The sequence below is a fragment of the Lycium barbarum genome, chromosome 7 (genome assembly GCF_019175385.1).
Source record: "Lycium barbarum isolate Lr01 chromosome 7, ASM1917538v2, whole genome shotgun sequence".
Taxonomy (NCBI): Eukaryota; Viridiplantae; Streptophyta; class Magnoliopsida; order Solanales; family Solanaceae; genus Lycium; species Lycium barbarum.
Window position 1 is genome coordinate 114165686 of NC_083343.1, and position 23320 is coordinate 114189005.

A 23320-nucleotide genomic window follows, 5' to 3' on the forward strand; every position below is an offset into this window, starting at 1 on the left:
CATAAAAATGAGAGAGACAGATAAAAGCATTAGCACAGAGCATAAGCACATGGATCGCAATCCGCGTCATTCATCTTAAACCAATCTATCACCGTCCATTTCTACACAATCAACGGTTCACTTTCGCTCCAACCAAAATATTCAATAAAATTTCAAATTTTCACCTCCCGCAAATACATTCATCTGACCTATGTATACACATACATCTCTCTTCCACACCAAAAATCACAACAAATCCTCTCTATTTCCATACAAAAATAATAATATATTCAGCTATTTTGCTATCTTTCAATTTTGTATCAATGGCAAGAACAAAGCAAACAACACGAAAATCGACAGGAGGAAAAGCACCAAGAAAACAATTAGCAACAAAAGCCGCAAGGAAATCAGCACCAGCTACTGGAGGAGTGAAGAAGCCTCACCGTTTCCATCCTGGAACTGTTGCTCTTCGTGAGATCCGTAAGTACCAGAAGAGTACTGAGCTTTTAATCAGAAATTTACCGTTTCAAATACTTTTAAGAGAAATAGCACATGATTTCAAGACTGATTTGAGGTTCCAGAGTAGTGTTGTGGCTGCACTTCAAGAAGCAGCTGAGGCGTATTTGGTGGATTTATTTGAGGATACTAATTTGTGTGCGATTCATGCTAAGAGAGTTACCATTATGGCTAAGGATATTCAGTTAGCTAGGCATATTAGGGGTGAAAGGGCTTAATTAATTTTTTGTTCTGGATTAGTGTTGTAATGTTCATGGTGAAAGTGGGAGATAGGTGGGTTTAGTTGTTTTTTCTTGAATTGTAATGTAACTTTGGTGAAATGTGTTTCATTCTATCTCCTTTTATGAAGCCTTCTTTTAATTGAGTTATGCTTGTAGCATCGTCTTCATATAATACTGTGGGTCTTTTTGTAGCACACTTCAAGCCACATCTTTCTCTGATGAAATGTATCACTGATCTCAACCACACAAATTCTCTACTTGCTTCGTGAATAGCTATTAACTTAGCATGATTTGAAGAAGTAGCAACAATGGACTGCTTTGTAGATCGCCGTGATATAACAATACCTCTGCATGTAAACAGATAGCCTGTTTGAGATCGAGCTTTATGTGGATCAGATAAATAACCTGCGTCTGGATAACCCACAAGATCTGTACTACCAATGTTAGCATAAAACAGACCTATATCGCTAGTTTCCTTCAAATATCGCAATATATGCTTAACTCCGTTCCAATGTCTTTGTGTAGGAGAAGAGCTCTATCTTGCTAGCAAATTAATAGCGAACATTATGTCAGGTCTTGTAGCGTTAGCAAGATACACTAGTGCACCAATTGCACTAAGATATGGTACTTCAGGACCAAGAAGCTCTTCATTTTCTTCCTGAGGTCGAAACTAATCTTTACTCACTTCAAGTGAGTGAACAACCATTGGAGTGCCTAAAGGATGCACATTGTCCATGTAAAATCATTTTAAAACCTTTTAGGTATAAGAAGATTGATGGATAAAGATCCCGTCTGCTAAATGTTCAACCTGCAAACCAAGACAAAGTTTTATTTTTCCGAGATCTTTCATCTCAAATTCTTTCTTTAAATATTCAATCGCTTTTTGGAGCTCTTCTAGAGTTCCAATTAGGTCTATATAATCAACATAAACAGCAAGTATAGCAAACTCTGATTTTGTTTTCTTAATAAAAACACATGGACAAATGGTATCATTTATATAACCTTCATTTATCAAGTACTCACTGAGGTGATTATACCACATGCGCCTGTTTTAAACCATATAATGATCTTTGTAATCTGATTGAATACATCTCCCTAGACTTTGAACTAATTGCTTCAGGCATTTTAAATCCTTCGGGAATTTTCATATAGATTTCATTATCAAGCAAGCCATAAAGGTAAGTTGTAACCACATCCATCAGATGTATTTCAATGTTTTCATGTACAGCTAAACTGATGAGATATCGAAATGTTATGCCATCCATAACTGATGAATATGTTTCTTCATAGTCGATGTCGGGCCATTGAGAGAATCCTTGTGCAACAAGGCGTGCCTTGTATCTCGCAATTTCATTTCTCTCATACCTTTTCCGTACAAAGACCCATTTGTGGCCAACTGGTTTTACACCATTAGAAGTTTGGACTACCGGTCCAAAAACCTCACGTTTAGCAAGTGAATTCAATTCTGATTGAACTTCACCTTGCCATTGTAGCCAATCATATCTTCGTCGACATTCTTCGACAGATTGAGGTTCCTGGTCCTCAATATCTTTCATAACATTTAGTGCAATATTATATGCAAAAACATTATTCACCATAATCTTCGATCGATTCAAATCTATACCATCACCAGAAGAACTTAATATAGTTCTTTACTCACTTGTGTCTTGGGTTCCTTGATATCTTCAGGAGTATCAAGATTAATCAGATCTTGAACATCTTCATGATATTATTTCATAGTGTCATTCTGATCATTTTTCATATTTCTTTTCTAGGATTTTTAACCTTAGAACCCAATGGCCTACCACACTTCAGGCGTGTATGAGATTCAAAGGCCACGACACTAGTATATTTCTTTTCTCTCTCTCCCTAATTGTGGGAAATTTATTTCAACAAATCGACAATCTGCAAATCGAGCAGTGAATAAATCTCTCATTAATGGCTCAAGGTAGCGAATAATAGAGGGTGATTCAAACCCAACATATATTCCTAACCTTCTTTGGGGGCCCATCTTAGTGCGTTGTGATGGTGCTACCGGTACATATACAACACAATCAGAGATTCGGAGATGATCAATATTTGGTTCATGACCAAATACTAATTATGACGGGGAGTATTTATTATAATGAGTCGGTCTGAGACGAATAAGAGATGCTGCTTGTAAAATAGCATGACCCCAAACGGTAGTTGGCAACCGTGTTTTCATAAGTAATGGTCTTGCTATCAATTGTAGTCGTTTAATAAATGACTCAGCAAGGTCATTTTGGGTATGAACATGAACTACAGGATGTTGAACTCTTATCCCAACTGATAAACAATAATCATCAAAAGCTTGGGATGTAAATTCTCCGGCATTATCAAGGCGTATAGCCTTAATGGCATAATCTGGGAACTGCGCCCTTGAGCGTATTATTTGTGCCAATAATTTCGCAAACACCAGGTTGCGAGACGATAAGAGGCACACATGAGACCATCTTGAAGATGCGTCTATTAGGACCATAAAATATCTGAATGACCCAAAAGGTGGATGAAAAGGTCCACATATGTATACGCTCTAGAACGGTAGGAGATTCAATGTTAACTTTCATTGGAGATGGCATAGCTATCAATTTCCTGATACATGAAAATTTACCACTTTCAAGAATCTTCAGGTTCTTAAGTGGATGTCCATTTGAATTTTCAATAATTCGTTTCATCATTATTGATCCAAGGTGACCTATTCGGTCATGCCAAAGCACAAAAGTACTTGAATCATTAAACTTATGGTTTACGATCGAGTGTGCTTCAATTGTACTAATTTTTGCATAATACAAGCAGAAGACGAAGTTGGTAATTTCTCCAAAACATATTTCTGGTCGGAGACATTCTTTGTAATGACAAGATATTCATCATTTATTTCGTTTAATGTCTCAACGTGATACCCATTACGACGGATATCTTTGAAACTTAACAAGTTTCTTGGGGATTTAGAAGAGAATAGCATCTTCTATAACAAGTTTCGTCCCCTTAGGCAGAAATATATTAACTCTTCCGGAGCCTTCAATCAATTTCAAATTGCCAGAAATTGTACTAATATTTCCCTTTTTTCTAAGCAAGTGAGAAAAGTATTTCTTATCTTTGAATATGGCATGCGTTGTTCCACTATCTATCACACAAATATCTTCATGATTGGTCATTGATCCAAACAATATTTGAGAAATTTCCATATATTTTTCAAAATAAAAGAATAGACAAAGTGAACATTAAAGTAGATATTATTATTAAACAAAGCATTACACAAACTTTATTCACATAACTATGAAAACATAACCATTATAGCTAATAGTAACAATATCTAAATTATTACGGATCCATCACCACTCAAATGATCTATTTTTTCTTCAGGGATTCAAAGAAATCTGTCACATCTAGATGCATGGGCTCAACATTATCTTTAGAAATAAAATTTGCTTCGGCATTATTTTGCTGCCTTTTTGAGGGAGGCTTGATAAATCTCAACTAGATGTTTTGGCATACGACAGGTACGTGACCAATGCCCCTTTCCTCCGCATCGATAGCATTTATTTTCTAAATCTTTCTTTTACACAGCTTCATGTTTTTCATCCTTCTTTTTACACTGCTGGTGGTAAAGGATATTATTTGGTGCAAGACGAGAATCATGATTAAAATTTCTTCCTCGACCATGGTCATGACCACGACCTCTTCTACACCTAGAATGGTGAAAATTTGCCTCATTCACTTCAAGGAATGGGATAGTACCAGTAGGTCGGCTTTCATGATTTTTCATTAATAATTCATTATGTTGCTCAACCACTAGAAGATGTGAGATTAGTTCAAAATATTTCTTGAACCTCATTTCTCGGTATTGCTGCTGTAGGAGCATACTCGAGGCAGGAAAAGTGGAGAATGTTTTCGCCAGCATATCATGATCAGGGATATTTTCACCACATAATTTCAACTGAGAAATAATTTTAAACATGGCAAAATTATACGCACAAATAGATTTAAAATCTTGTAGCCTTAAATCGATTCAATCAAAACGTGCTTGTTGAAGCACAACCATCTTCAGGTGGTCATATCTATCTTTCAAATTATTCCACAACATAAGAGGATCTTTAACAGTGAGATATTCCATTTTCAAGCTCTCATCAAGGTGATGGCGGAGGAATATCATTGCCTTAGCATGGTCTTGATTCGATGCGTGATTTTTATCGTTGATGGTGTCTGCCAGACTCATCGCATCAAGATCAAGATGAATTTCGGCATCAAGAACCCAAGACAGGTTGCCAGATATATCTAAGGCAACAAATTCACGTTTAGAAATATTTGCCGTTAATTAAGAAAAAGAAAGTCAATACATTTGAGGCCTTCAGAGTATTTGCTCGAGATGACAAAGTCTCGTGCTGATAATGTGTTATAAAATAAAGGCAGTAAAGTAAATACACCAAAGATAATTAAAGAGGCTGATATATTATTCAATCTTTAACTTAAGATATATTTCATTGTCTATATAATTTCTACAAATGGACCTCCTATTTATAGGAGGAATATAGGAATTGCTTTGGGCCCAAGTAACCAAGTATACAAAATGGACGGCCATATTATTTACAACATGTATATGATATTTGTTATTGAATTATTTGAAATATATATTTATTAATTTGCCTGTTTTGATAATTTTTTGGAATTAAAAAAAGAACCTTTCATATTCCCCAAAATTACTCACGGTTAAGCGTCTATGCTACAACTACAAGTAAAAAATAGCAATAGATCCTTTCAAATCTTCCATTTCAAAAGCACACGGATCGCAATCCGTGTCATCCCTCTAACCCAAATCTTCACCGTTCCTAAAATCAAATCCTACGATCTACAACTCCACATTCTAACCCGCCGAAAACTTTCCCCAAAATTTCAAATTTTCCTCCCCAAACAAATCTCTAAAAAAATCCCCCCCAAAACATCCCTCAAACCTATATATACACATCTCTCTTCCGCACCAAAATTTCATTTTTTTTTTTTTTTGCTATCTTTCAAATTTGTATCAATGGCAAGAACAAAGCAAACAACACGAAAATCGACAGGAAGAAAAGCACCAAGAAAACAATTAGCAACAAAAGTCGCAAGGAAATCAGCACCAGCAATTAGAGGAGTGAAGAAGCCTCACCGTTTCCGTCCTGGAACTGTTGCTCTTCGTGAGATCCGTAAGTACCAGAAGAGTACTGAGCTTTTAATCAGAAAGTTACCGTTTCAAAGACTTGTAAGAGAAATAGCACAGGATTTCAAGACTAATTTGAGATTCTAGAATAGTGTTGTGGCTGCACTTCAAGAAGCAGCTGAGGCGTATTTGGTGGGTTTATTTGAGGATACTAATTTGTGTGCGATTCATGCTAAGAGAGTTACCATTATGCCTAAGGGTATTCAGTTAGCTAGGCGTATTAGGGGTGAAAGGGCTTAATTTATTTTTTGTTCTGGATTAGTGTTGTAATGTTCATGGTGAAAGTGGGACATAGGTGGGTTTAGTTGTTTTTGCTTGAATTGTAATGTAACTTTTGGAAATGAAAATCAAAGTTCCTCAACTCTCTTGTTTTCATGTATGATTAAATTTGATTCTGTTCATGTAGAATGACACAAAGTATCGTCTGTTGAAGCATCTATTAGTTTCTTCCACTCGTTTGATTGATTCTTCTATATTTTTGTTTGTTTTTCTAGTTATTCGATATGTCCAAACGCTGCATAACAATAGTCCTTCAATCTAAATCAGAATAAAAAAGCAAAATACTCCCTTTGGTCCAAATAATTGATGTTTTAAACTTGGGCACATGGATTAAGGAATTTGCTTGGAGAATAAAAGGGTTAATATTGATTGAAATGAGCAGGTCTTCCTCTTTTTCCTTTTCCCAGTTTGATTTCTCTTCATAGTCAATTGGTATTTATGTTATTAAGAAAACAAGACAGTTCCCACGAGTTCGCGAAATCCAATTGAAAATATTTAGCTTTCGTTTCTGGTTGCCTTCAACAGATTGACTTGTTTTATAAATGCTTTAGAAACAAAGGTCGAGAGACAGACCCATTATGTGCCGAGTTCATACACCCTGTTTATGCGAAACAGAAAAGATAAAGTGAATTCTCAAAGAAAGTATTTGACCTTAGCAGCTAGGAGTCTCTATTTTCCAGCTTACGTTTTCTTGGAAATTTCAGTATCTTCTTTAATCTTCATTTGGAAATAAATAAATAAATACATTCAAACAGAAAACAGTTATCTGCAGATTGCTCATTTATATGCACGTATTATTATCACAGTAGCTAACAAGCTAATGTGCAACATGCATCTGTAGTCATAATTGATGATTTTGTGACTTGTAACAACCAGCAATTTGCTCTGCTTCAAGAAATTAGTAATGAGCATCAACAAGAATTGTAAAAGTGAGCGAAGGTAAATGTGCATCCATTAGTTTTGCTCTTCAGTAGCATAAAGCCTTTTGATCTCCTCCACATCATCATAACTACCAAGGAATACTGGCGGCCTTTCATGTATATTCGCAGGAACTAAGTCCAATGCCTGCATAGCATGGTCAATCAGAGTTCATATAACTGACCCCAACTTGTTTGGGACAAAGGCGTAATTGTTGTTTTTCAAGTTTTCACTAGATTCAGGTAATCTTAATCTTGATTCATAAAAGTACACATCCATTGATAACTCGAGCACTAAACTCAAGTCCCATGAAGAAAGGAACAATAGAACTGGAATGAGAATGTCAGCTCCACCACACTTCTCATTTGTCTAGGAAGTTTTTTTTTTTTTTGGCAAGAACTAGAGGTGGAACCAAAACAAACTTGCAGTTTGTCTTTCATTATAGTGGTAAACAAATATTCAGAAATCTTACCCGCTCCTTTCCAGTAAATGCTTGGCCTCCTGCTTATTCCATCAGAAATGACATGGGAAATACTTCATAGAGAACCCTGTTTCATACAGTATCATTTGTAACCTCAGAAATTATCGTTGAGAAGTTCCTTCGTGACTCATAAGATGTTTACAACTTACCGCAGCTTTCCGTTGGGGCTCTTTTTATCAGCTGGGTACAAAAATATACCTCCATAGAGTAATGCACGATGAACATCAGCTACCATGCTGCAAGTTACATTCCGTATGTCATGTAAAAAGAGATGGTAATTAGTAGTTGCATCAGGCAACATTTAACTTACATCTAACAAAACACGATTAGTTCATATACACAGATTTGTCTAATAGAAACAAAAGTTGTTTTATCTTCACACCATTATGGCCAACTGCAAAGTAATATGCAAACCCAACCGAGAAAGCCATCTTTTGCATTTAAATCAGGTTTGCTAAGCAGGACTTTAGCAATAAAAACAATTGAAATTACAGGATACCAACATCAAATGATTGTTGATTTTCAGAATTCACAAGAGCCATAGATGCCTCACTCAAAAAAAATAGAAGAATTAACCAAAATAGCTGCCCACCCAACTACTTAAACTAAAAATAATCCGGCGGATGTATAATATGTGTATAATCAGTGCATAATCTATGTATACTGGCTAGGAAAAGTAAACAATGAATCTGGACAGTTATTTGTGTAAAGTTCCCCTCAAAATAGGAGGAGCCATTCTGGTTAAACCCAACCCATCCAATCAAACCAAACAAGTCAAGAGCTTGATTTATAAGTGTTTGACATACATTCAACCCTGTCTGCACATTTCATATGAACCTCTTAACTTTTGAAATTTTGAACTTTAGTTGACTTATAAGAGCTGCAGAATGATCATGGAATGATTCTTAGCAATAGATGACAATTCGCCAGAAGTTTTTCATCTCTATTTTTGTGTATATCTTAGGGAGTTAATTCAATGCTTGAACAGTGAATTTGAAGATGCAATCCTTTGATCAAAAGGAAATGAAATCATAACGGTCAAAACCCACAACAATATACATTTTTTTTTAAAAAACACTAAGCAATTTAGCACTTAAAATCTCACAATACATAGCTCAAGTACCTTCCAATATATCTTAAGGATTTGGGTGGAGAACCATCCTTGGGGAACTTGCAGCTCTCCACATATCTGAAATTCGAAGAAATGTAAGACATCATATAAACTGGAAATGTAGATTATTAAACTCATTAAGCATACTTGGATGTTGGACCATTCCAGTTCTTGGCATTTCCTTCATTCACTGAATAAATCTTCCCTTTTCTAGGAATCTGCATGTAGGAAGCAATGTTAAGACCTTGCTAAACAGAAAGATGCATCAATCCAAATAACATCTAACAAACAAATATAAAATCATAAATTGCAATGCTGATGGGCTGAGAATAATATTTACAAAATCTAGACCAGCTATGGAATGAGAGTTATGAGGAAAAGATAAGGTCAAGAACTCAAAATATCAAATAGCAGAAGGGTGGATAATTTTAAGTGGGTATGGAGAGACGTGTACGCTTTAAATAGAAGTAATAGTTGACGAACAATGTTACCTTGATATCTGGATGAGTTAAGATGAACTCGCCAAGAGAGGGGTCAAGTGTAAAACCATTAACACCTTTTCCAGTGCTCAAGACAAGCTGCAAACAACAGAGCCCGAAAAAAGATATTGTCACTGTTACTTGCAATTTACACTTCGAAACAGTTTCCAATAAGAATCATATATTAATTCGTATAATTTTGGATCTACGTTTGTGGAATCTAACAACACTCTCAAATCTATTACAATAAGAGGAAATATACGTACCGTACAAGAACTTCCATACATGCAGTATCCAGCAGCTAGCATATTCTTTCCAGGTTGCAAGACGTCATCTAGTGTTGGCTCATGAACATCTTTCATCATGTAAATCCCAAAGATCTAGATAAGACAGATGCATTATGTCATTTTGAAATCATGTAAGAAGTAGAAATTATACTGGTTGAAAGCCTGTGAATGAAAAATTAATAGCTCAACGTGGAGTAATACTGTTCCAATTGAAACACCACAATCAATGTTGGAAGATCCATCCAGAGGATCAAAAACTACACAGTACCTGATTTTTAATATTGTATGAAATGCAATCGCATTAATGCTAACCCAAATGAAAAACCTTAGTTCTTGAAAGTTGTGTTCTTGCAACAGAAAATAGCATTCCTTATCAAAAACCAAGTGTTTGAACCTAAGCAGCTGGGAATCTTTCTTTTCCAGTCTACTTTTTCTTGAGAATTTCAGTATCTTCTTTAATCTTCACTTGGAAATAAATAAATACATTCAAACAGAAAACAATTATCTGCAGATTGCTCATTTATATGCACGTATTATTATCACAGTAGCTAACAACCTAATGTGCAAGATACATCTGTAGCCATAATTGATGATTTTGTGACTTAAAACAACCAGCAATTTGCTGTAATGAGCATCAGCAAGAATTGTAAAGTGAGAGAAGGTAACTATGCATCCATTAGTTTTTTTCTTCAGCAGCATAAAGCCTTTTGATCTCCTCCACGTCATAATAACTACCAAGGAATACTGGCGCCCTTTCATGGATCTTCGTAGGCACCAAGTCCAATGCCTGCATAACATGGTTGATCAGAGTTCATATTGTCGACCCCAACTTGTTTGGGACTAAGGCATAGTTGTTGTTTTTCAAGTTTTCACTAGATTAAGGTAATCTTAATCTTGATTCATAAAAGTAAACATAAATTGATAACTCGAGCACTAAACTCAAGTCCCAAGAAGAAAGGTATAATAGAAATGGAATGAGATTATCGGTAGAAGTTGAACCAAAACAAACTTGCAGTTTGTATTATATTATAAGGGTAACTAAATATTCAGAAATCTTACCCGCTCCTTTCCTGTAAATGCTTGGCCTCCTGCTTGTTCCATCAGAAATGACATGGGAAATACTTCATAGAGAACCCCGTTTCGTGCCATTTCATTTTTAACCTTTCAGCAAAGTATGTAGAGAAGTTCCCTCGTGATTCAGAAGATGTAATCATCACTTATTCATACAGAATGTTAATCTGATCAATAAATGAACAATGTCTACTTATACAAAAATAAGTCACATAATGTATCAGTGAGTGTCAACAATATTGCTTAACAAATCATAAAACTGACTTACCTTTCAAAATGACATCGTTGTACCCAAATATTCTTACAAAACAAGCTATCAACTGCTCTTGTATCACTTCTTCAGCAGGAAGCTCTACATCTGCCTCTTTCCTCAAAGATGTAACATCTTTATCCACAATCCCACAAGGCACAATATGTTTAAAGTAGTCTAAATCAGGATCCATATTGAATGCTAATCCATGAGATGTAATCCCAGATGAAATTCTAACTCCAATTGCGCCAATTTTTCTGTCCTCAACCCAAACCCCAGTTTCGCATTTATTTCCAACCTGTGCTTTCACACCATACATAGATGCCAATTCAATCATGGTTAGCTCAAGCTTCTCGACATATTTTCGAGCCCCCAAACCGATATGGCGCAACGAAACAATGGGATACAAGATCGCTTGGTGAGGACCGTGAAAAGTAATGTCACCTCCTCTTTGTGTATAGTGAAGTTCTGCCCCAATGGCTTTGAGCTCTGAATCAGGAATGAGTAGATTATGAATTGTTTCCCTTTTGCCAACTCTATATGTCAGTGGATGTTGTAGAGATAATAGGGTATCAGTGATTTTAAGAGCTTTTCTATCAGATGCCAGCTTCTCTTGCAGCTTCAGCGCCTCCAGGTAATTGACAGTGCCCATTTTCCAAATTTCAAGACTACGCCTCATTTGCCTGAAAATTACGTAACAATCAATCATTCGTGCAAAGTGAAAAAAAAAAAAAAAAAAAAAAACCCCGCAACATTAGGAAGTCCATGTTTGTTGTGGAGCAGAAGTATGATTATAACTTATATGACAATAGTAAAGCATATCACTATAGACGTGCTAAAGCTCAAGACTGTTAGACAACAAAATGAGTAAATGACCAGCATAAGAAGCACAATATCAGATCTGCGCTTCTATTTTAGTAGCCGGAGCAGTTTCTCAGGTCACAAATTTATCCCAAATGATATACTCTACGTTTTCTTAAAGTAAAGACAAAGTGTGTTTCCGGTTTGTATTTTTCCAATTTTCCCATGCGCGGTTGGTCAAAATTTTTGGAAAACATTTTCTCTAGGAAAACAAGCTCCTTAAAAATGCGGAAAATGACTTCCCTAGTGGATGTAGGGAAAACAAGTTCCACAAGTGGCATTCCACATTGACTGTGTCCTCCCCACCCTCCAACACACCTCATCTTCACCCCCACCCCGACCTTCCATAGTATTTGTATATATCATATACAAATGCTTTTAGGATAATATACACCTCATCATCTGATGGAGTTATATTTGACCAATAAGGGGGAAAAAATCAATATATTGTAATTCTGAATGAGAGAGGAGTAATTCGATGCATTTTTCAGATTAGAAAAAGCAAAACACTCAATTCAATTTCAAGAAAGAAAAGAAAGTTACAAAACATATAGAAAAGAGCATCCTTTTTATAAAATACAACCCTCTAGGCTCAAAAATTAAGGGAACTGACAAAACAAGATCTGTTTTTTTTATTCATTGACCTTAGAGAACATAGTCTCTCAATATCAACATCCAACAAAGAAGCTTACATTTGTTAGTCCATTTGCTAGTTACCACTTAGATATAAAACCAATAAACCTTGATAGTAATGCCCTTTAAAGCATATGAGTTAATTTGTTATCTTAACTGCTGTTACATAGGATATTCCCTAATTTTGCAGAATTACATCTAAATATCCATCAAGAATGGATCTTTTTCCCATTTACAGGCCTTCTTACGTAGTACTCTTTCCGTCCCAATTTAAGTGTCTTGCTTTCTTTTTTGGTTTGTTCCCAAAAGGGTGTCACTTTCTATATTCAGTAAGTTAGACAATTCAAACATTTTACATGACAAATTTATAACCACAAGATTTAAAGAGCATTTTGGTAGATTCAATGTATCTTTAGTTTAAGACTACAAGATTCAAAAGTCAATCTTTACTTTCTTAAAACTCCATACCTAGTCAAACTAAGACAATTAAATTGGACGGAGGGGGTGATATTTTTGAGGATTTCTTGGCCAATAAGGTAAAATTTTCAATACATTGCCAATTTTGAATGAAGGAGTAATTCAAATCATTCTCAAGAAAGAAAAGAAAGTTACAAAAATAAAGATGAATAAGCTTTTTAATGGAAGTTTCAATTCACTGCAAAATCCTATTGTTGTATTAATTTTCCGTTCAATATCTTTCTGATCTCTCTGTGTATCACAATTTTCCGATATGTATTTTAGGAGAAAATAAAAAGGAGAAGTCCAACATAGTCCCTTACTTTTGTGAGTAGGCTTTAGATGACCCCCTATTTATAACTTAGAGCATAAATAGTCCCTTAAGTTCCCTAAGTTTGCAAAACTTTAGTGCATGTGGTTCAACTAACAAAAAGTACCTTTTAACACTATTAAAACTAATGTAATCTAAACAAACTTATAAGAAGCTAAAACCATTTTTTTTAATATATATATTTGAGGTGTTTGCGCCAAAAAAAGTGTTTTTGACTTTTGAACACCGTGGGAAAGAACCTACTGCCATAAGTAGATAATTCATTTTTCCTTGTATTGTGAACAAAAATATCCTTAACTACCCCCCCCCCCCTATTTGGCTAGAAATCTCAAATCCTCTTCATTATCCGATTTCAAAAAAATTACCCATTCTCCTTTGTTGACCCACCCCGACCTGCCTATCATCATCGTCGTCATCATCATCAAGCTTTGAAGCTTTCTTTCATGGAGAAGAAAATAAAAAGAAGCAAAAATACACCCAAATAATGAAACCCAAAACCCACCTAATATTTCACCTTTAAATCCAACTCCGATTCTTGGTATTTTCTTTTAATTTTTCATCAAATTAAAAAAAAAAAAGGCAAAATTTTGACATTGTTTGAATCTCCGAACTGAAATCTCATTTGAATTTGATTGTTTCAGCTAAAATTTGTGCATCGTCACTGTTTTGAGAAGAATTTCAAGACCACTTTTTCGAGGATTCGAAGCTAAGAGCTTCAAATTCGATTTAAGTTATTGTTGCTAGAATTACTGGAAAAACACCATTGAAGAACCAAACTGCTGGGTTTCTTTTGGTAAAATCTATATACTCATAACCAGCTCATATAAAAGAGAGGCAGAACAGACAATCAATAATGGGTAACATTTAAATTCACCATACGTATAAATTTGGTACTACTAATTACTATTACTCAGCTATACAAAAATATGTGGCAGAAACTAAGCCATTGAATTATATATCACACAAGTATAAACACATTGACAAATCAGTTGGTAGTCAGCCAAACAACTGAAGATAAAACCTAAAGAGGAATAAAAAAATACAGAAAAAACCATGCTTAGATATCTTACTGATTGAACGACGCAAAGGATATTTGAAGAATCGGAGTTGGATTTAAAGGTGAAATCATTGGTGGATTTTGGGTTTCATTATTTGGGTGTGTTTTTGCTTATATATTTTTTTTTTCATGAAAGAAGCGATGATGATGATGAAGGGCGGGTCAATAAAGGAGAATGGATAATTTTTTAAACTCAAGTAGCCTGTTGATTAAAGAGAAAGTAAGTCTTGTTTATTTAGTTCAATTGTAAAGCCTAGAGATAATCTTAGTGTGGTTGATAATCATGTCTCTGGTGAGAGCTTGAGGGACATATTAATGGGGCCAATCACGGGCTTAAGAATGCTACTTACTCAAGACAAACAAGATCTAACAATCAACAGGACAGAATACTTAAGTTATCAAATCAATTTGAGAAGTGGGTAAAGGTTAGAGATTTCAAAGCACATCAACAATGGAGGAGAGGAACAGACAAAGCTCAAAAGAGTTGATTCAACACAACAGATCTTCAAGCTAGGTTTTCAGTTGGAAGAATCAAAATTATACACCATTTACTTTTCTTCAGTTCAGTTCGTACAAAAATTGACAGGAATGAAAATGGGTGAGAATCATACCTGATTGCTAAGCTAGGAGACTGAGTTGATGTGAGAAGAGATTTTGAGCCTGTTGGTATAAGCTGTTTGCAGCTTATAAGCTAAAAAAAAAAAAAATTGGTAGTCTAACTTATTTTATTTTTTGCTTATAAGCTGTTTTGAGCTTATAAGCTGCTTTAGATAAGCTAAGTCAAATGGATCTAATTATTTTTTTGAGCTTATTTTAACCACAAAATGATTTTAAACTGACCAGTCAAACACTTAAAAAAGCTGAAAACAGCTTATAAGCAACTTATAAGTCAATCCAAACGGGCTCTTTGTCTCTGTTCTTAGTTCTTGGATCTAGCTAGTTATTTTTGATCTTTTGTTTTGTTGGTTCCAGATGTTTCTGTCGAAACATATTGTAAAGAGACTCTTTTATTTATTTAACTATATAATAAGTGTAAGTCGGGTGGTACGACGAAGGGCATACTGGTAATTTTACTTCTTTGAATTGTGCAAACCCGTAGTACATACGAGTAGCTTCCTTTCAGTGCTTCTCAATAGAGCCTTGTAGAGGTTCTAAACATGGAAGGTCTTACACTCACTTTTCAATTTTTCACTTCCTTTTCTCTCTCTTTTCTCATTCATTTTAATGTTTGATATTGCTGAATGTGTTCATGATCAATTGTGTTGCCACTGGGATTACAAGGTCGTGGCTCACTGATCTTATCCCAGCTGATTCCACACTATTCGCACCACTTATGCTCATCAGGTTCCATTTTTTCAATTATTGAATGATAATTGAGGATTTTTGAGTTATAGATTGGAGTTACTTTTCGATATCTTTTGGGTCGCAAAAAGTTCTCCTCCAAATTTGTAGGAGCTTTAACGGTGAAAATGATTTCAAGTGTGATTTCTTTATCAAGACGGAAGACGGATTGTTGAAGGAGGAAGATTGCGTACAGGCTCAGAACAAAATATATTGAAATGCAGAGTGAGACAGTGTAAAGTACTCAGAGTAGGTTATTTTTCTCTGTTGTGGAAGTCATTACCACGCTTGCCCAACCGCTAAACACACTGATGTTGCATGTGTAAATCCCAGTTTGCTATACTATTTTTGTTAATGTATGTTTCTGAATTGGTTTTATAAAAGAATCTTTATTTTTCTATTTCTTTATTCTCTTCTGCATGCCAATGCTACTTGTTCACCTGTCACGATCAACTGGCACTTTATATGTTTGGTCAATTTTTGTATATATCCACTTTAGCTTCGTTCTATCACGCGCAGTTTTGTGGAAAGTAAAAACTGATACAGATTGAATAGATTTATATTCATTATCTTAGTTTTTCTATATATTTAACCACTTAATGGAATAAAAAAATTTCAGGTCCCAAGAAGATATGTCTTTGAACATGATAGACTACATTGTGATGATCATGGAATGATGTTGATTCTGACTGTTTGAAGAAAGTAAAGGTTTGGATTAAAAGAACACATGTTAACTTATGATGCCTTTTTACATCTGTTAAATCAGATTTTCGCTCTAAATTTATCTTTCTTTAAGCTATAATTTACTATGGATTTGGAATTTCTTCTTCTTGAGCTGTGCGTCATGCTTTCAAAATTATATCATGTAAGATTGACAACTTTTCACACTGATCATTATCATGACCTTTTCGGTATGCTGTGGAATTTAATTTTGAATTCTGGGGGTAGTTTTGCTTTCAAGCTCCACCTTTGACTATCCTTTGAATGGTATTGAATCTCTCTTCTTTTATACACGGGGAATGATAGTTGCTTTTGAGAAAGGTAAATCACTGGTAAGTATTTTTAATGGGATGATTTCAGTGAATATGTTAAGATATTAAATACTCCTTCCGTCCCATTTTAAGTGTACTAGGCACGAAGTTTAAGAAATAAAGAGAGACTTCTGAAATATCATTTTATCTTGTGATTATAAACTTGTCATGTAGGATGTTTGAATTGTCAACCTACTAAATATAGAAAGAGGCACTCTTTTTGGAAAATACCAAAAAGGAAAGTAAGTCCCTTAAATTGGTACGGAGGGAGTACCTAATATTTGAAAACATGTGCTGAATATTTTCTCTTTATAATGACTTGCTATACAGAGCTTGAAAGAGAAGCAGTTCTTGTATGACATTGTTGCTAATGGGCGAAGTGGAATAGATGTTGACAAGTAATTCCCCCTCTCCTTTTACTTTCATAAGATGCAACTTAAAGTGTGCGCTTGCAGCTTCATTACATGAAATAATCTTTTTGCAGATTTGATTACAGCGAGCGTGACACCAGAGCTTATGGTCTTAGGTACAATTTTCAGTTCCAGAGGCATGATCTTTGTATTCTATTTGATCCTTCTATTTTCTAAAACTGAAGAATTGGTCCCAAAATCGCTACTAACTCTGGAAAAGTCAATACAACCTTTTTGTTACTTGCTAACTAATGGAAACAATGCGTGTTGTAGAAATTGAGATATCTTATTGGGGCGAAGGAATGTTAGTATTCTTGAAATTATTATGCTACATGAAACATTAACATCTTTCAAATATAGTCAGGTACAACTTAATGTGTCTTCTTCCTGGTATCAAATATTTCTACGATTTTAATCATTTTGTTCTGTTGTTATGTAGTATGAGGATAGTGTACAACTTGAATACATGCAAAATTGCAAAGGATTCCTTGTGACGACAGCACTGGCTTATGGCAATAAAAACACTCCTGTTAACTAGGAGCCAATCCAGAAGAAATTTTAGACAGCCATACTTACAGCTTTGTTTATGCCATCATCTATGAAGGATCCAATACTCAGTAGATGCCTGTTTCGAGAGATAAAATAATGTACAGATTTTTAGCGTTTTAGTGGTCTTCACACAAGCAAGATTACTTCATTTGTAAAATAGGACCCGAAATGTTATCTTGAGAATTGTTTACAAGTAAAGACAATGAGAAGTTTTATCCATTGCTAACAAGAAAAATAGCAGATATTTGATTTAAGTTTAACATTTTATATTCTCTCTGTCACATTTCAAATACATAAACTTTTAGCATGATCGTTCTTTTCTAATTCCTGTAGATATATTGCTGTTAGGAAATAATTATTAATCTATAATTGCCTTTCTATTAGTTTAAAACTTATGCTCCCTGATTGTTAAGGGAGAACCAACTTGAAGTTACCTTGCACGCGCTCATTTATGGAAAAGGTTACTTAGCTCTCATTTACAGGTTCTCATTAAATCTCAAGATCTCATGTCTCTTCAAAGACTTAGGAAGAAGTGTTCTCTTCTCCTACCTTGCTTGGTTTGGTTAAATTCCATTTAATTGGGGAGGAGTTGAAACTTGAAAGGAAAAATTGAAAAAAAGAGTGGATAAGAATATTCATTATATTCAACTTTGTTCAGGCTTTCTTTGCCATTCTTAAATTCTAGCTGTTGGTATCCAATAGGTGATTAATCACCTATTGGAACAGCCCAATTTGACCTTCAAAATAAAAAAATGTCTTAGATACCAATAGCTAGAATTTAAGAATGGCAAAGAAAGCCTGAACAAAGTTGAATATAATGAATATTCTTATCCACTCTTTTTTTCAATTTTTCCTTTCAAGTTTCAACTCTTCCCCAATTAAATGGAATTTAACCAAACCAAGAGAGGTAGGAGAAGAGAACACTTCTTCCTAAGTCTTTGAAGAGACATGAGATCTTGAGATTTAATGAGAACCTGTAAATGAGAGCTAAGTAACTTTTTCCATAAATGAGCGCGTGCAAGGTAACTTTAAGTTGGTTCTCCCTTAACAATCAGGGAGCATAAGTTTTAAGAATCACTAGCATCAATGCAATTAATTTTGATCAGCTTCTTCAAGAGGGCCAATGTCCTTTTATGCAATTTAAGGTTGGAAAAGTAAGAATTTGCAAGTTTCTTCTACTCTTCCCCTAGCTTGCTCGGCTTGGGTGATCGCATCCTGTTACTCCAACTTTGTCAGAAATGGTAGCAGGCTGACTACAGCACAGACTGTGTAAAGAGAACAATTTATAGGTATTTTACTGTTCCATAAAAGCGTCATTCAAATATATCTATCCAGTACTACCGGCTTTCACCGTTATTTGAAGTATGTTAAATCTTTTTTACTTGTTGTGCCTCTGGACATAAGGAGATTCTATTAATTTTGAGGTCTACAGAAAAAATATATTGCTAATTGACCGAAGTGAGATGGGAAAATATTTTGATAAATATAACAATTATAGGTATGTCAGATGGTGTTTGTGACAGATGTCCGGAAACAGTTATCCCAAATAATGCAAAAAATTGCTAAAGGTAATGATTTCCTGTTGCTGGAGTTCTTAAAACATAAACTATTCTTAAATAAAGATCAGACATTCTCCTCATGGGGAGTTGTAGAATTCAGCTTGTCCTTTTCTCTTGAACATCATAATCCAGCATCTGTAGTCTACTACTCCGTCCGTCTCAAAATATTTATCGCTTTTTTCATTGACACGACCACTAAGAAAGCATTTATAAGGGTAGTATTTTAACTGTTTTACCCTTAACATATTTCATCATGTAATCTCTCCTCAGTAAATGTTTACTCCATCAATGGTGAGAACCTCTTAAATGTTGCTAATTAATACAAGGGTAAAATAGGAAAAATCTACTTAATTTTATATTGGTTAAATAAAACGCCAAATATTTTGAGACAAGTATTTTTAGTAAGGACGAAAAATATTTTGAGACGGAGGGAGTACACAATTAACCTTGTGTCTCCCTTGAATTAGTATTTAGTTTCTGGTTTAGGAAAGTGCATCAGTGCCTCCATAATGTTGCTTTATTTTGTCTTAATAAAACTAGGCTTGAACTATCGCTCGAGAGGTAAGAAGTTGATTCTTGTTTGGTCATAAGGATAGTAGTTCTCCTTGGGTCATAAAGATAAACAGAAACTATTGATATATAAAGATCCTTCAAGATTGCCCTGTTGGGAGTTGTAGAATTTTGACTTATCCTTTTCTCTTAAAAAGGAGGAAAGCATTGCGCATTGACTATGCTAATCAGCTTGCTGACGTATTTGTCAAACTTCCGTTTCGAGTCTAAACTCATACAAGTACTCTCTTACAGTGGTACTTTGTAATGTTGGTCCCTTTTTGGTGGAGGTCATGGGCTCAACCTTCATCTTTAGTTTGAAAATGAACTTTAAATATGGTGTAGGGGCTTCATAGTCCGTTATTGTATTTGGCACGAGATCTATGTCTGCTGGTGTTCCGTAAATGTTCCATTATTATGATTTAAACTTGAACTGGTGAATCTCAATACTCAAATCTCAAGTATCTATTTGATTTCTGCAGGGTCATTCCTCTTCTGTGCTAAAAACAGATGAGGGTTAGATGCTTGTAAACAGTGTCGTCGGTCATCAACTAATAGTGTCACAGCCCATTTATTGCATAATGCATGTGTAGTTGAGATATTGTGGGAATGCCAAGTTTAGCGAAGATTGAGGAACTAAATATCCTTAGACCAAGGAAAGTACCATATGCTTGAGAATAGAGGTAATTTAACTCAATTATCCTATCCATTTTGCTTGATCATTTCTTGTACATGACACAGCGGGGTTACCGTCAGCCTGGTAAGCAAATTCAAGAAGTAACTTCAAACAGGAAAAAGAAAGAAACCGCAATAACTCGACCACCAGAAATCACGACAGCAAGATAGAAGCTGGGAAAGAATCCTAGCTAGAAAGGGAGGTAGTAGCATTACAATGGTGGTTTGACAGATTGGTCTACATGTGCATGGCCTGTCTTCGACGCAAATTTTTGCTGCTCGGATAGGACAATATTGTATATCATCACTTAAGCTTTATGATGGGGAGGGTGCAAAATCTTGCCTTGGCGATTCATGAATCGACCCAATGGATGTGTGTCTAAAGAATGGTCAGATGGTTCTTGGTCTCAATCTCTACCAAAAAAGAAGAATGAATGAATGAATGTTTTCGGAGGCTACTTTTCAGTGCTTAATTTGATCACCAAAGGCCTTTACAGTAAGCAAGAGAGTTATGTATCGGCAGACTCTTAGTTTTATCTATGTGAGGTTTTCATAGTTGACACCTTTATAATATTCTTTTTGATTGCTGTAGTTGAGTTTTCACATGATTTCCTGTATGTTTTTCTTAAGGGCTGCAAAATATGAATCGTTTGATTTACTTCTGTGAAATTTGAGTCCACAATGAGAAAATGAGAATGTGTGCAAGAATATAATTTCATCAGACTAATTCTGCAATTGGCTAGCTTAGGTGTTTTTGAGTGGTATCATTAGCTCATCAAAGACTAAGGGAGGATGGAAATCAAATTACCACAAGCTGATTTCTATAAGACTAATGTTCTTGTAAGTGCTATGTTTCTAAACTTGTTCTACTCTAAGCCAACAACTTTAGAAGTGTTTTATACTAAATGAACTTCAGTGTTGGGCATGAGCACGGGCACGGGCCATCTAGTTTAGTAATAAAATAAAGTCACTAGGCATTGCTTAGTGGTTGCTTAAAAAAAAAAATTAAACAAAATTCTTTTGTTGCTTCAAATTTTTCATCATTGAAGTAATCGTTGGGGCTAACAATTGTTACACCTCATTTAAACATCCTCTCTCCTTTTTATATTACTTGTCTACTTTTTCATTTATACGCTCTTTAAGAATTCATATATAAAAATATATTTTTATTATATTATTTTTATCTCTCTTTAATTAATTACACTCTAATCAATATTGGTTACTTAAAAAATGGAGTAATTAATATTAAGATAAAATAGGAAAAAATTAATTAATATTATCTTAATTTTATAAATGGATAAATATTTATAATAATGTGGCCAACTAATATAGGGAGTAATATTGTTTATGTTAATGTTTACATCAGTTATTTTTAATCCCGCTAAAGCACAATCCTTATCACAAATTCTAACATCGGGGATTTTACTCTTAAAATTTTCAAAAAGCCTTTTTGAGTTATTACTCCAAGAATCTCTACCAAATTTCCACTACTAGCTTATTACTAAAAAGAAAGGTCAACCAGAGGATGCATGAGGAGAGCAGCAGCAGCCACTGCAGCGGTAGCAAAACAATTATACTAAGCATATCACAATCAGTGTTTTAAGAGGCGGGTGAAAGGCGAGACGTTTTAGTAGCATGGGGCGTAAATCCTATTGATCTATGGGGCGTATTCGTGTATTTTTAATTTTATAATTTTATTACTAAAAATTTAACAAAAGTAAAATTTTCATTAAGACTCTTCAAATAAATCACCAACAATTAAAAAAAAAAAGTTATTTCAATTATTTTGAGAAATGTACCAACACAAAAAATGATAATAGCCTAGATAACGTTTAATATGAAATCTTCATCCACTCATCATTAGAGTCCAGAACCAAAATACCCCAGAAAAAAAAAATTGATATCCCTTTGCTTCACAACCTTCATGCCTAACTTCTTCTATAAGTGATTAAGTGGATACTGGGTACCCATAATCTAACAATTCCCCATCATATATTTACTATGTTTGGCTTCAGCCTTACAATATTGATTTTCAAATTTCATTCGATTATAGGTTGCTGCTTCACCACTCTTTTCTTCATCAACTTAAGCTTGGATTCTGTATCTTCTAATACATCTGTGACCTCCTTTTCTACTTATACAAACAAAATTAACTTTCCAAATCTCAAATATAAAATAATAGAAAAGTAAAAGTTCAAAGGGACTCACAACGATGCAGATTTGGAGACTAAGAGCTGAGACTCACAAGTCACAACGATACAGATCTGGAGACTAAAAGCTGTTCTTTGTTGATTTCTCGGGTTCTAATCATCAGTGAGAGAGAGAGAGAGAGGGGTGGGATGGATCTAGAGATTTCACCATACCTGTTCTCCTGAAACAAAAATTCATTCACCATCTTTTGGAAGTTGAACCATCTAATGAAATTTAAAAAAATAAATCATTTAGGTTATTTCGTAATTAAAAAAAAATGACACGTGATTTTAAAAAAAGTCAATCCATTTTTTTTTAGTAGACATAGAACCTGTTTGGATGGACTTATATCTATAAGCTGCAAACAGCTTATAAGCTAAAAAAAAATAAGTTAGAGTAGTCTAACTTATTTTTTTGGCTTATAAACTGTTTTAGATAAGTTAAGTCAAATGGGCCCAATTATTTTTTTGAGCTTATTTTAAGCACAAAATGACTTTAAGCTGACCAGCCAAACACTTAAAAAAACTGAAAACAGCTTATAAGCAACTTATAAGCCAATCCAAACGGGCTCATACTTTTCTAAAGTCACATAGTAATTTTTTTTTCCTCATGTATCGGGTCTAGTTCGTTTAAAAAATAGGTAGACTTATTTTTTTTAAAGTCACAGAGATATTTTTTAAAGGGACCATACCCGACACACTAGAAAAAACAATTATCATGGCTTTAGAAAAATATGTCTACTAAAAATAAAAATAGGTAGACTTTTTTTAAAGTCACGTGGCATTTTTTTAATTAAAAAATATCCTAAATGATTTTTAAAAAAATCCCACAGCGAAAAAGGTATATTTGCACAATTTTGTAACGGCAGGAA

At 34.6% G+C, this 23320-nt stretch overlaps 2 protein-coding genes, 1 long non-coding RNA gene and 2 pseudogenes across 16 annotated transcripts; 3 read left to right on the plus strand and 2 right to left on the minus strand.

Annotated features, from left to right (window-relative positions):
- Positions 1–256: 256 nt before the first annotated feature.
- Positions 257–713, plus strand: LOC132603869 (histone H3.2-like). The gene has a single exon (XM_060317161.1). It carries the CDS (start codon positions 303–305, stop codon positions 711–713), a length of 411 nt encoding a protein of 136 aa, XP_060173144.1. The 5' UTR covers positions 257–302.
- A 4045-nt stretch (positions 714–4758) lies between these two features.
- On the plus strand, positions 4759–6595 carry LOC132603868 (histone H3.2-like; annotated as a pseudogene).
- A 369-nt stretch (positions 6596–6964) lies between these two features.
- Positions 6965–10212, minus strand: LOC132601779 (fructose-1,6-bisphosphatase, cytosolic-like; annotated as a pseudogene).
- LOC132603866 (octanoyltransferase LIP2, mitochondrial-like) lies at positions 9466–22725 on the minus strand. Of its 12 annotated transcripts, none has more exons than XR_009568557.1 (5): positions 14159–14713; positions 10826–11490; positions 10546–10702; positions 10153–10273; positions 9466–9579 (listed from the first exon to the last, which is right to left on the minus strand). XR_009568557.1 is itself a non-coding variant. In XM_060317154.1 (4 exons), the coding sequence occupies exons 1-3, from the start codon at positions 14215–14217 to the stop codon at positions 10587–10589; spliced, it is 840 nt and encodes a 279-aa protein (XP_060173137.1). In that variant the 5' UTR covers positions 14218–14716; the 3' UTR covers positions 9466–9579; positions 10546–10586. The 12 variants fall into 12 exon arrangements, 7 of the variants coding, with proteins under 7 accessions (XP_060173137.1, XP_060173139.1, XP_060173138.1 ...); XR_009568556.1 differs by having other exon boundaries at positions 10043–10273; XR_009568558.1 differs by lacking the exon at positions 10153–10273 and having other exon boundaries at positions 10546–10746; positions 14159–14717.
- Positions 15180–21468, plus strand: LOC132603870 (uncharacterized). Of its 3 annotated transcripts, XR_009568563.1 has the most exons (4): positions 15184–15735; positions 16106–16915; positions 17002–17043; positions 17367–17798. It is a non-coding gene; the product is annotated as an uncharacterized LOC132603870 (long non-coding RNA). The 3 variants fall into 3 exon arrangements; XR_009568561.1 differs by having other exon boundaries at positions 15180–16915; XR_009568562.1 differs by lacking the exon at positions 17367–17798 and adding an exon at positions 20067–21468 and having other exon boundaries at positions 15184–16915.
- Positions 22726–23320: the final 595 nt, after the last annotated feature.

Bases quoted from the DNA above. Each gene is read 5' to 3' on its own strand.
- LOC132603869 (XM_060317161.1), top strand. From the start codon at position 303: ATGGCAAGAACAAAGCAAACAACACGAAAATCGACAGGAGGAAAAGCA.
- LOC132603866 (XM_060317154.1), bottom strand. From the start codon at position 14,217: ATGATTTCACCTTTAAATCCAACTCCGATTCTTCAAATATCCTTTGCG. The intron at 11,491-14,158 runs GTAAGATATCTA...CGTAATTTTCAG, and splicing joins TCCTTTGCGTCGTTCAATCA to GCAAATGAGGCGTAGTCTTG. The intron at 10,703-10,825 runs GTAAGTCAGTTT...TGTATGAATAAG, and splicing joins CAACGATGTCATTTTGAAAG to TGATGATTACATCTTCTGAA.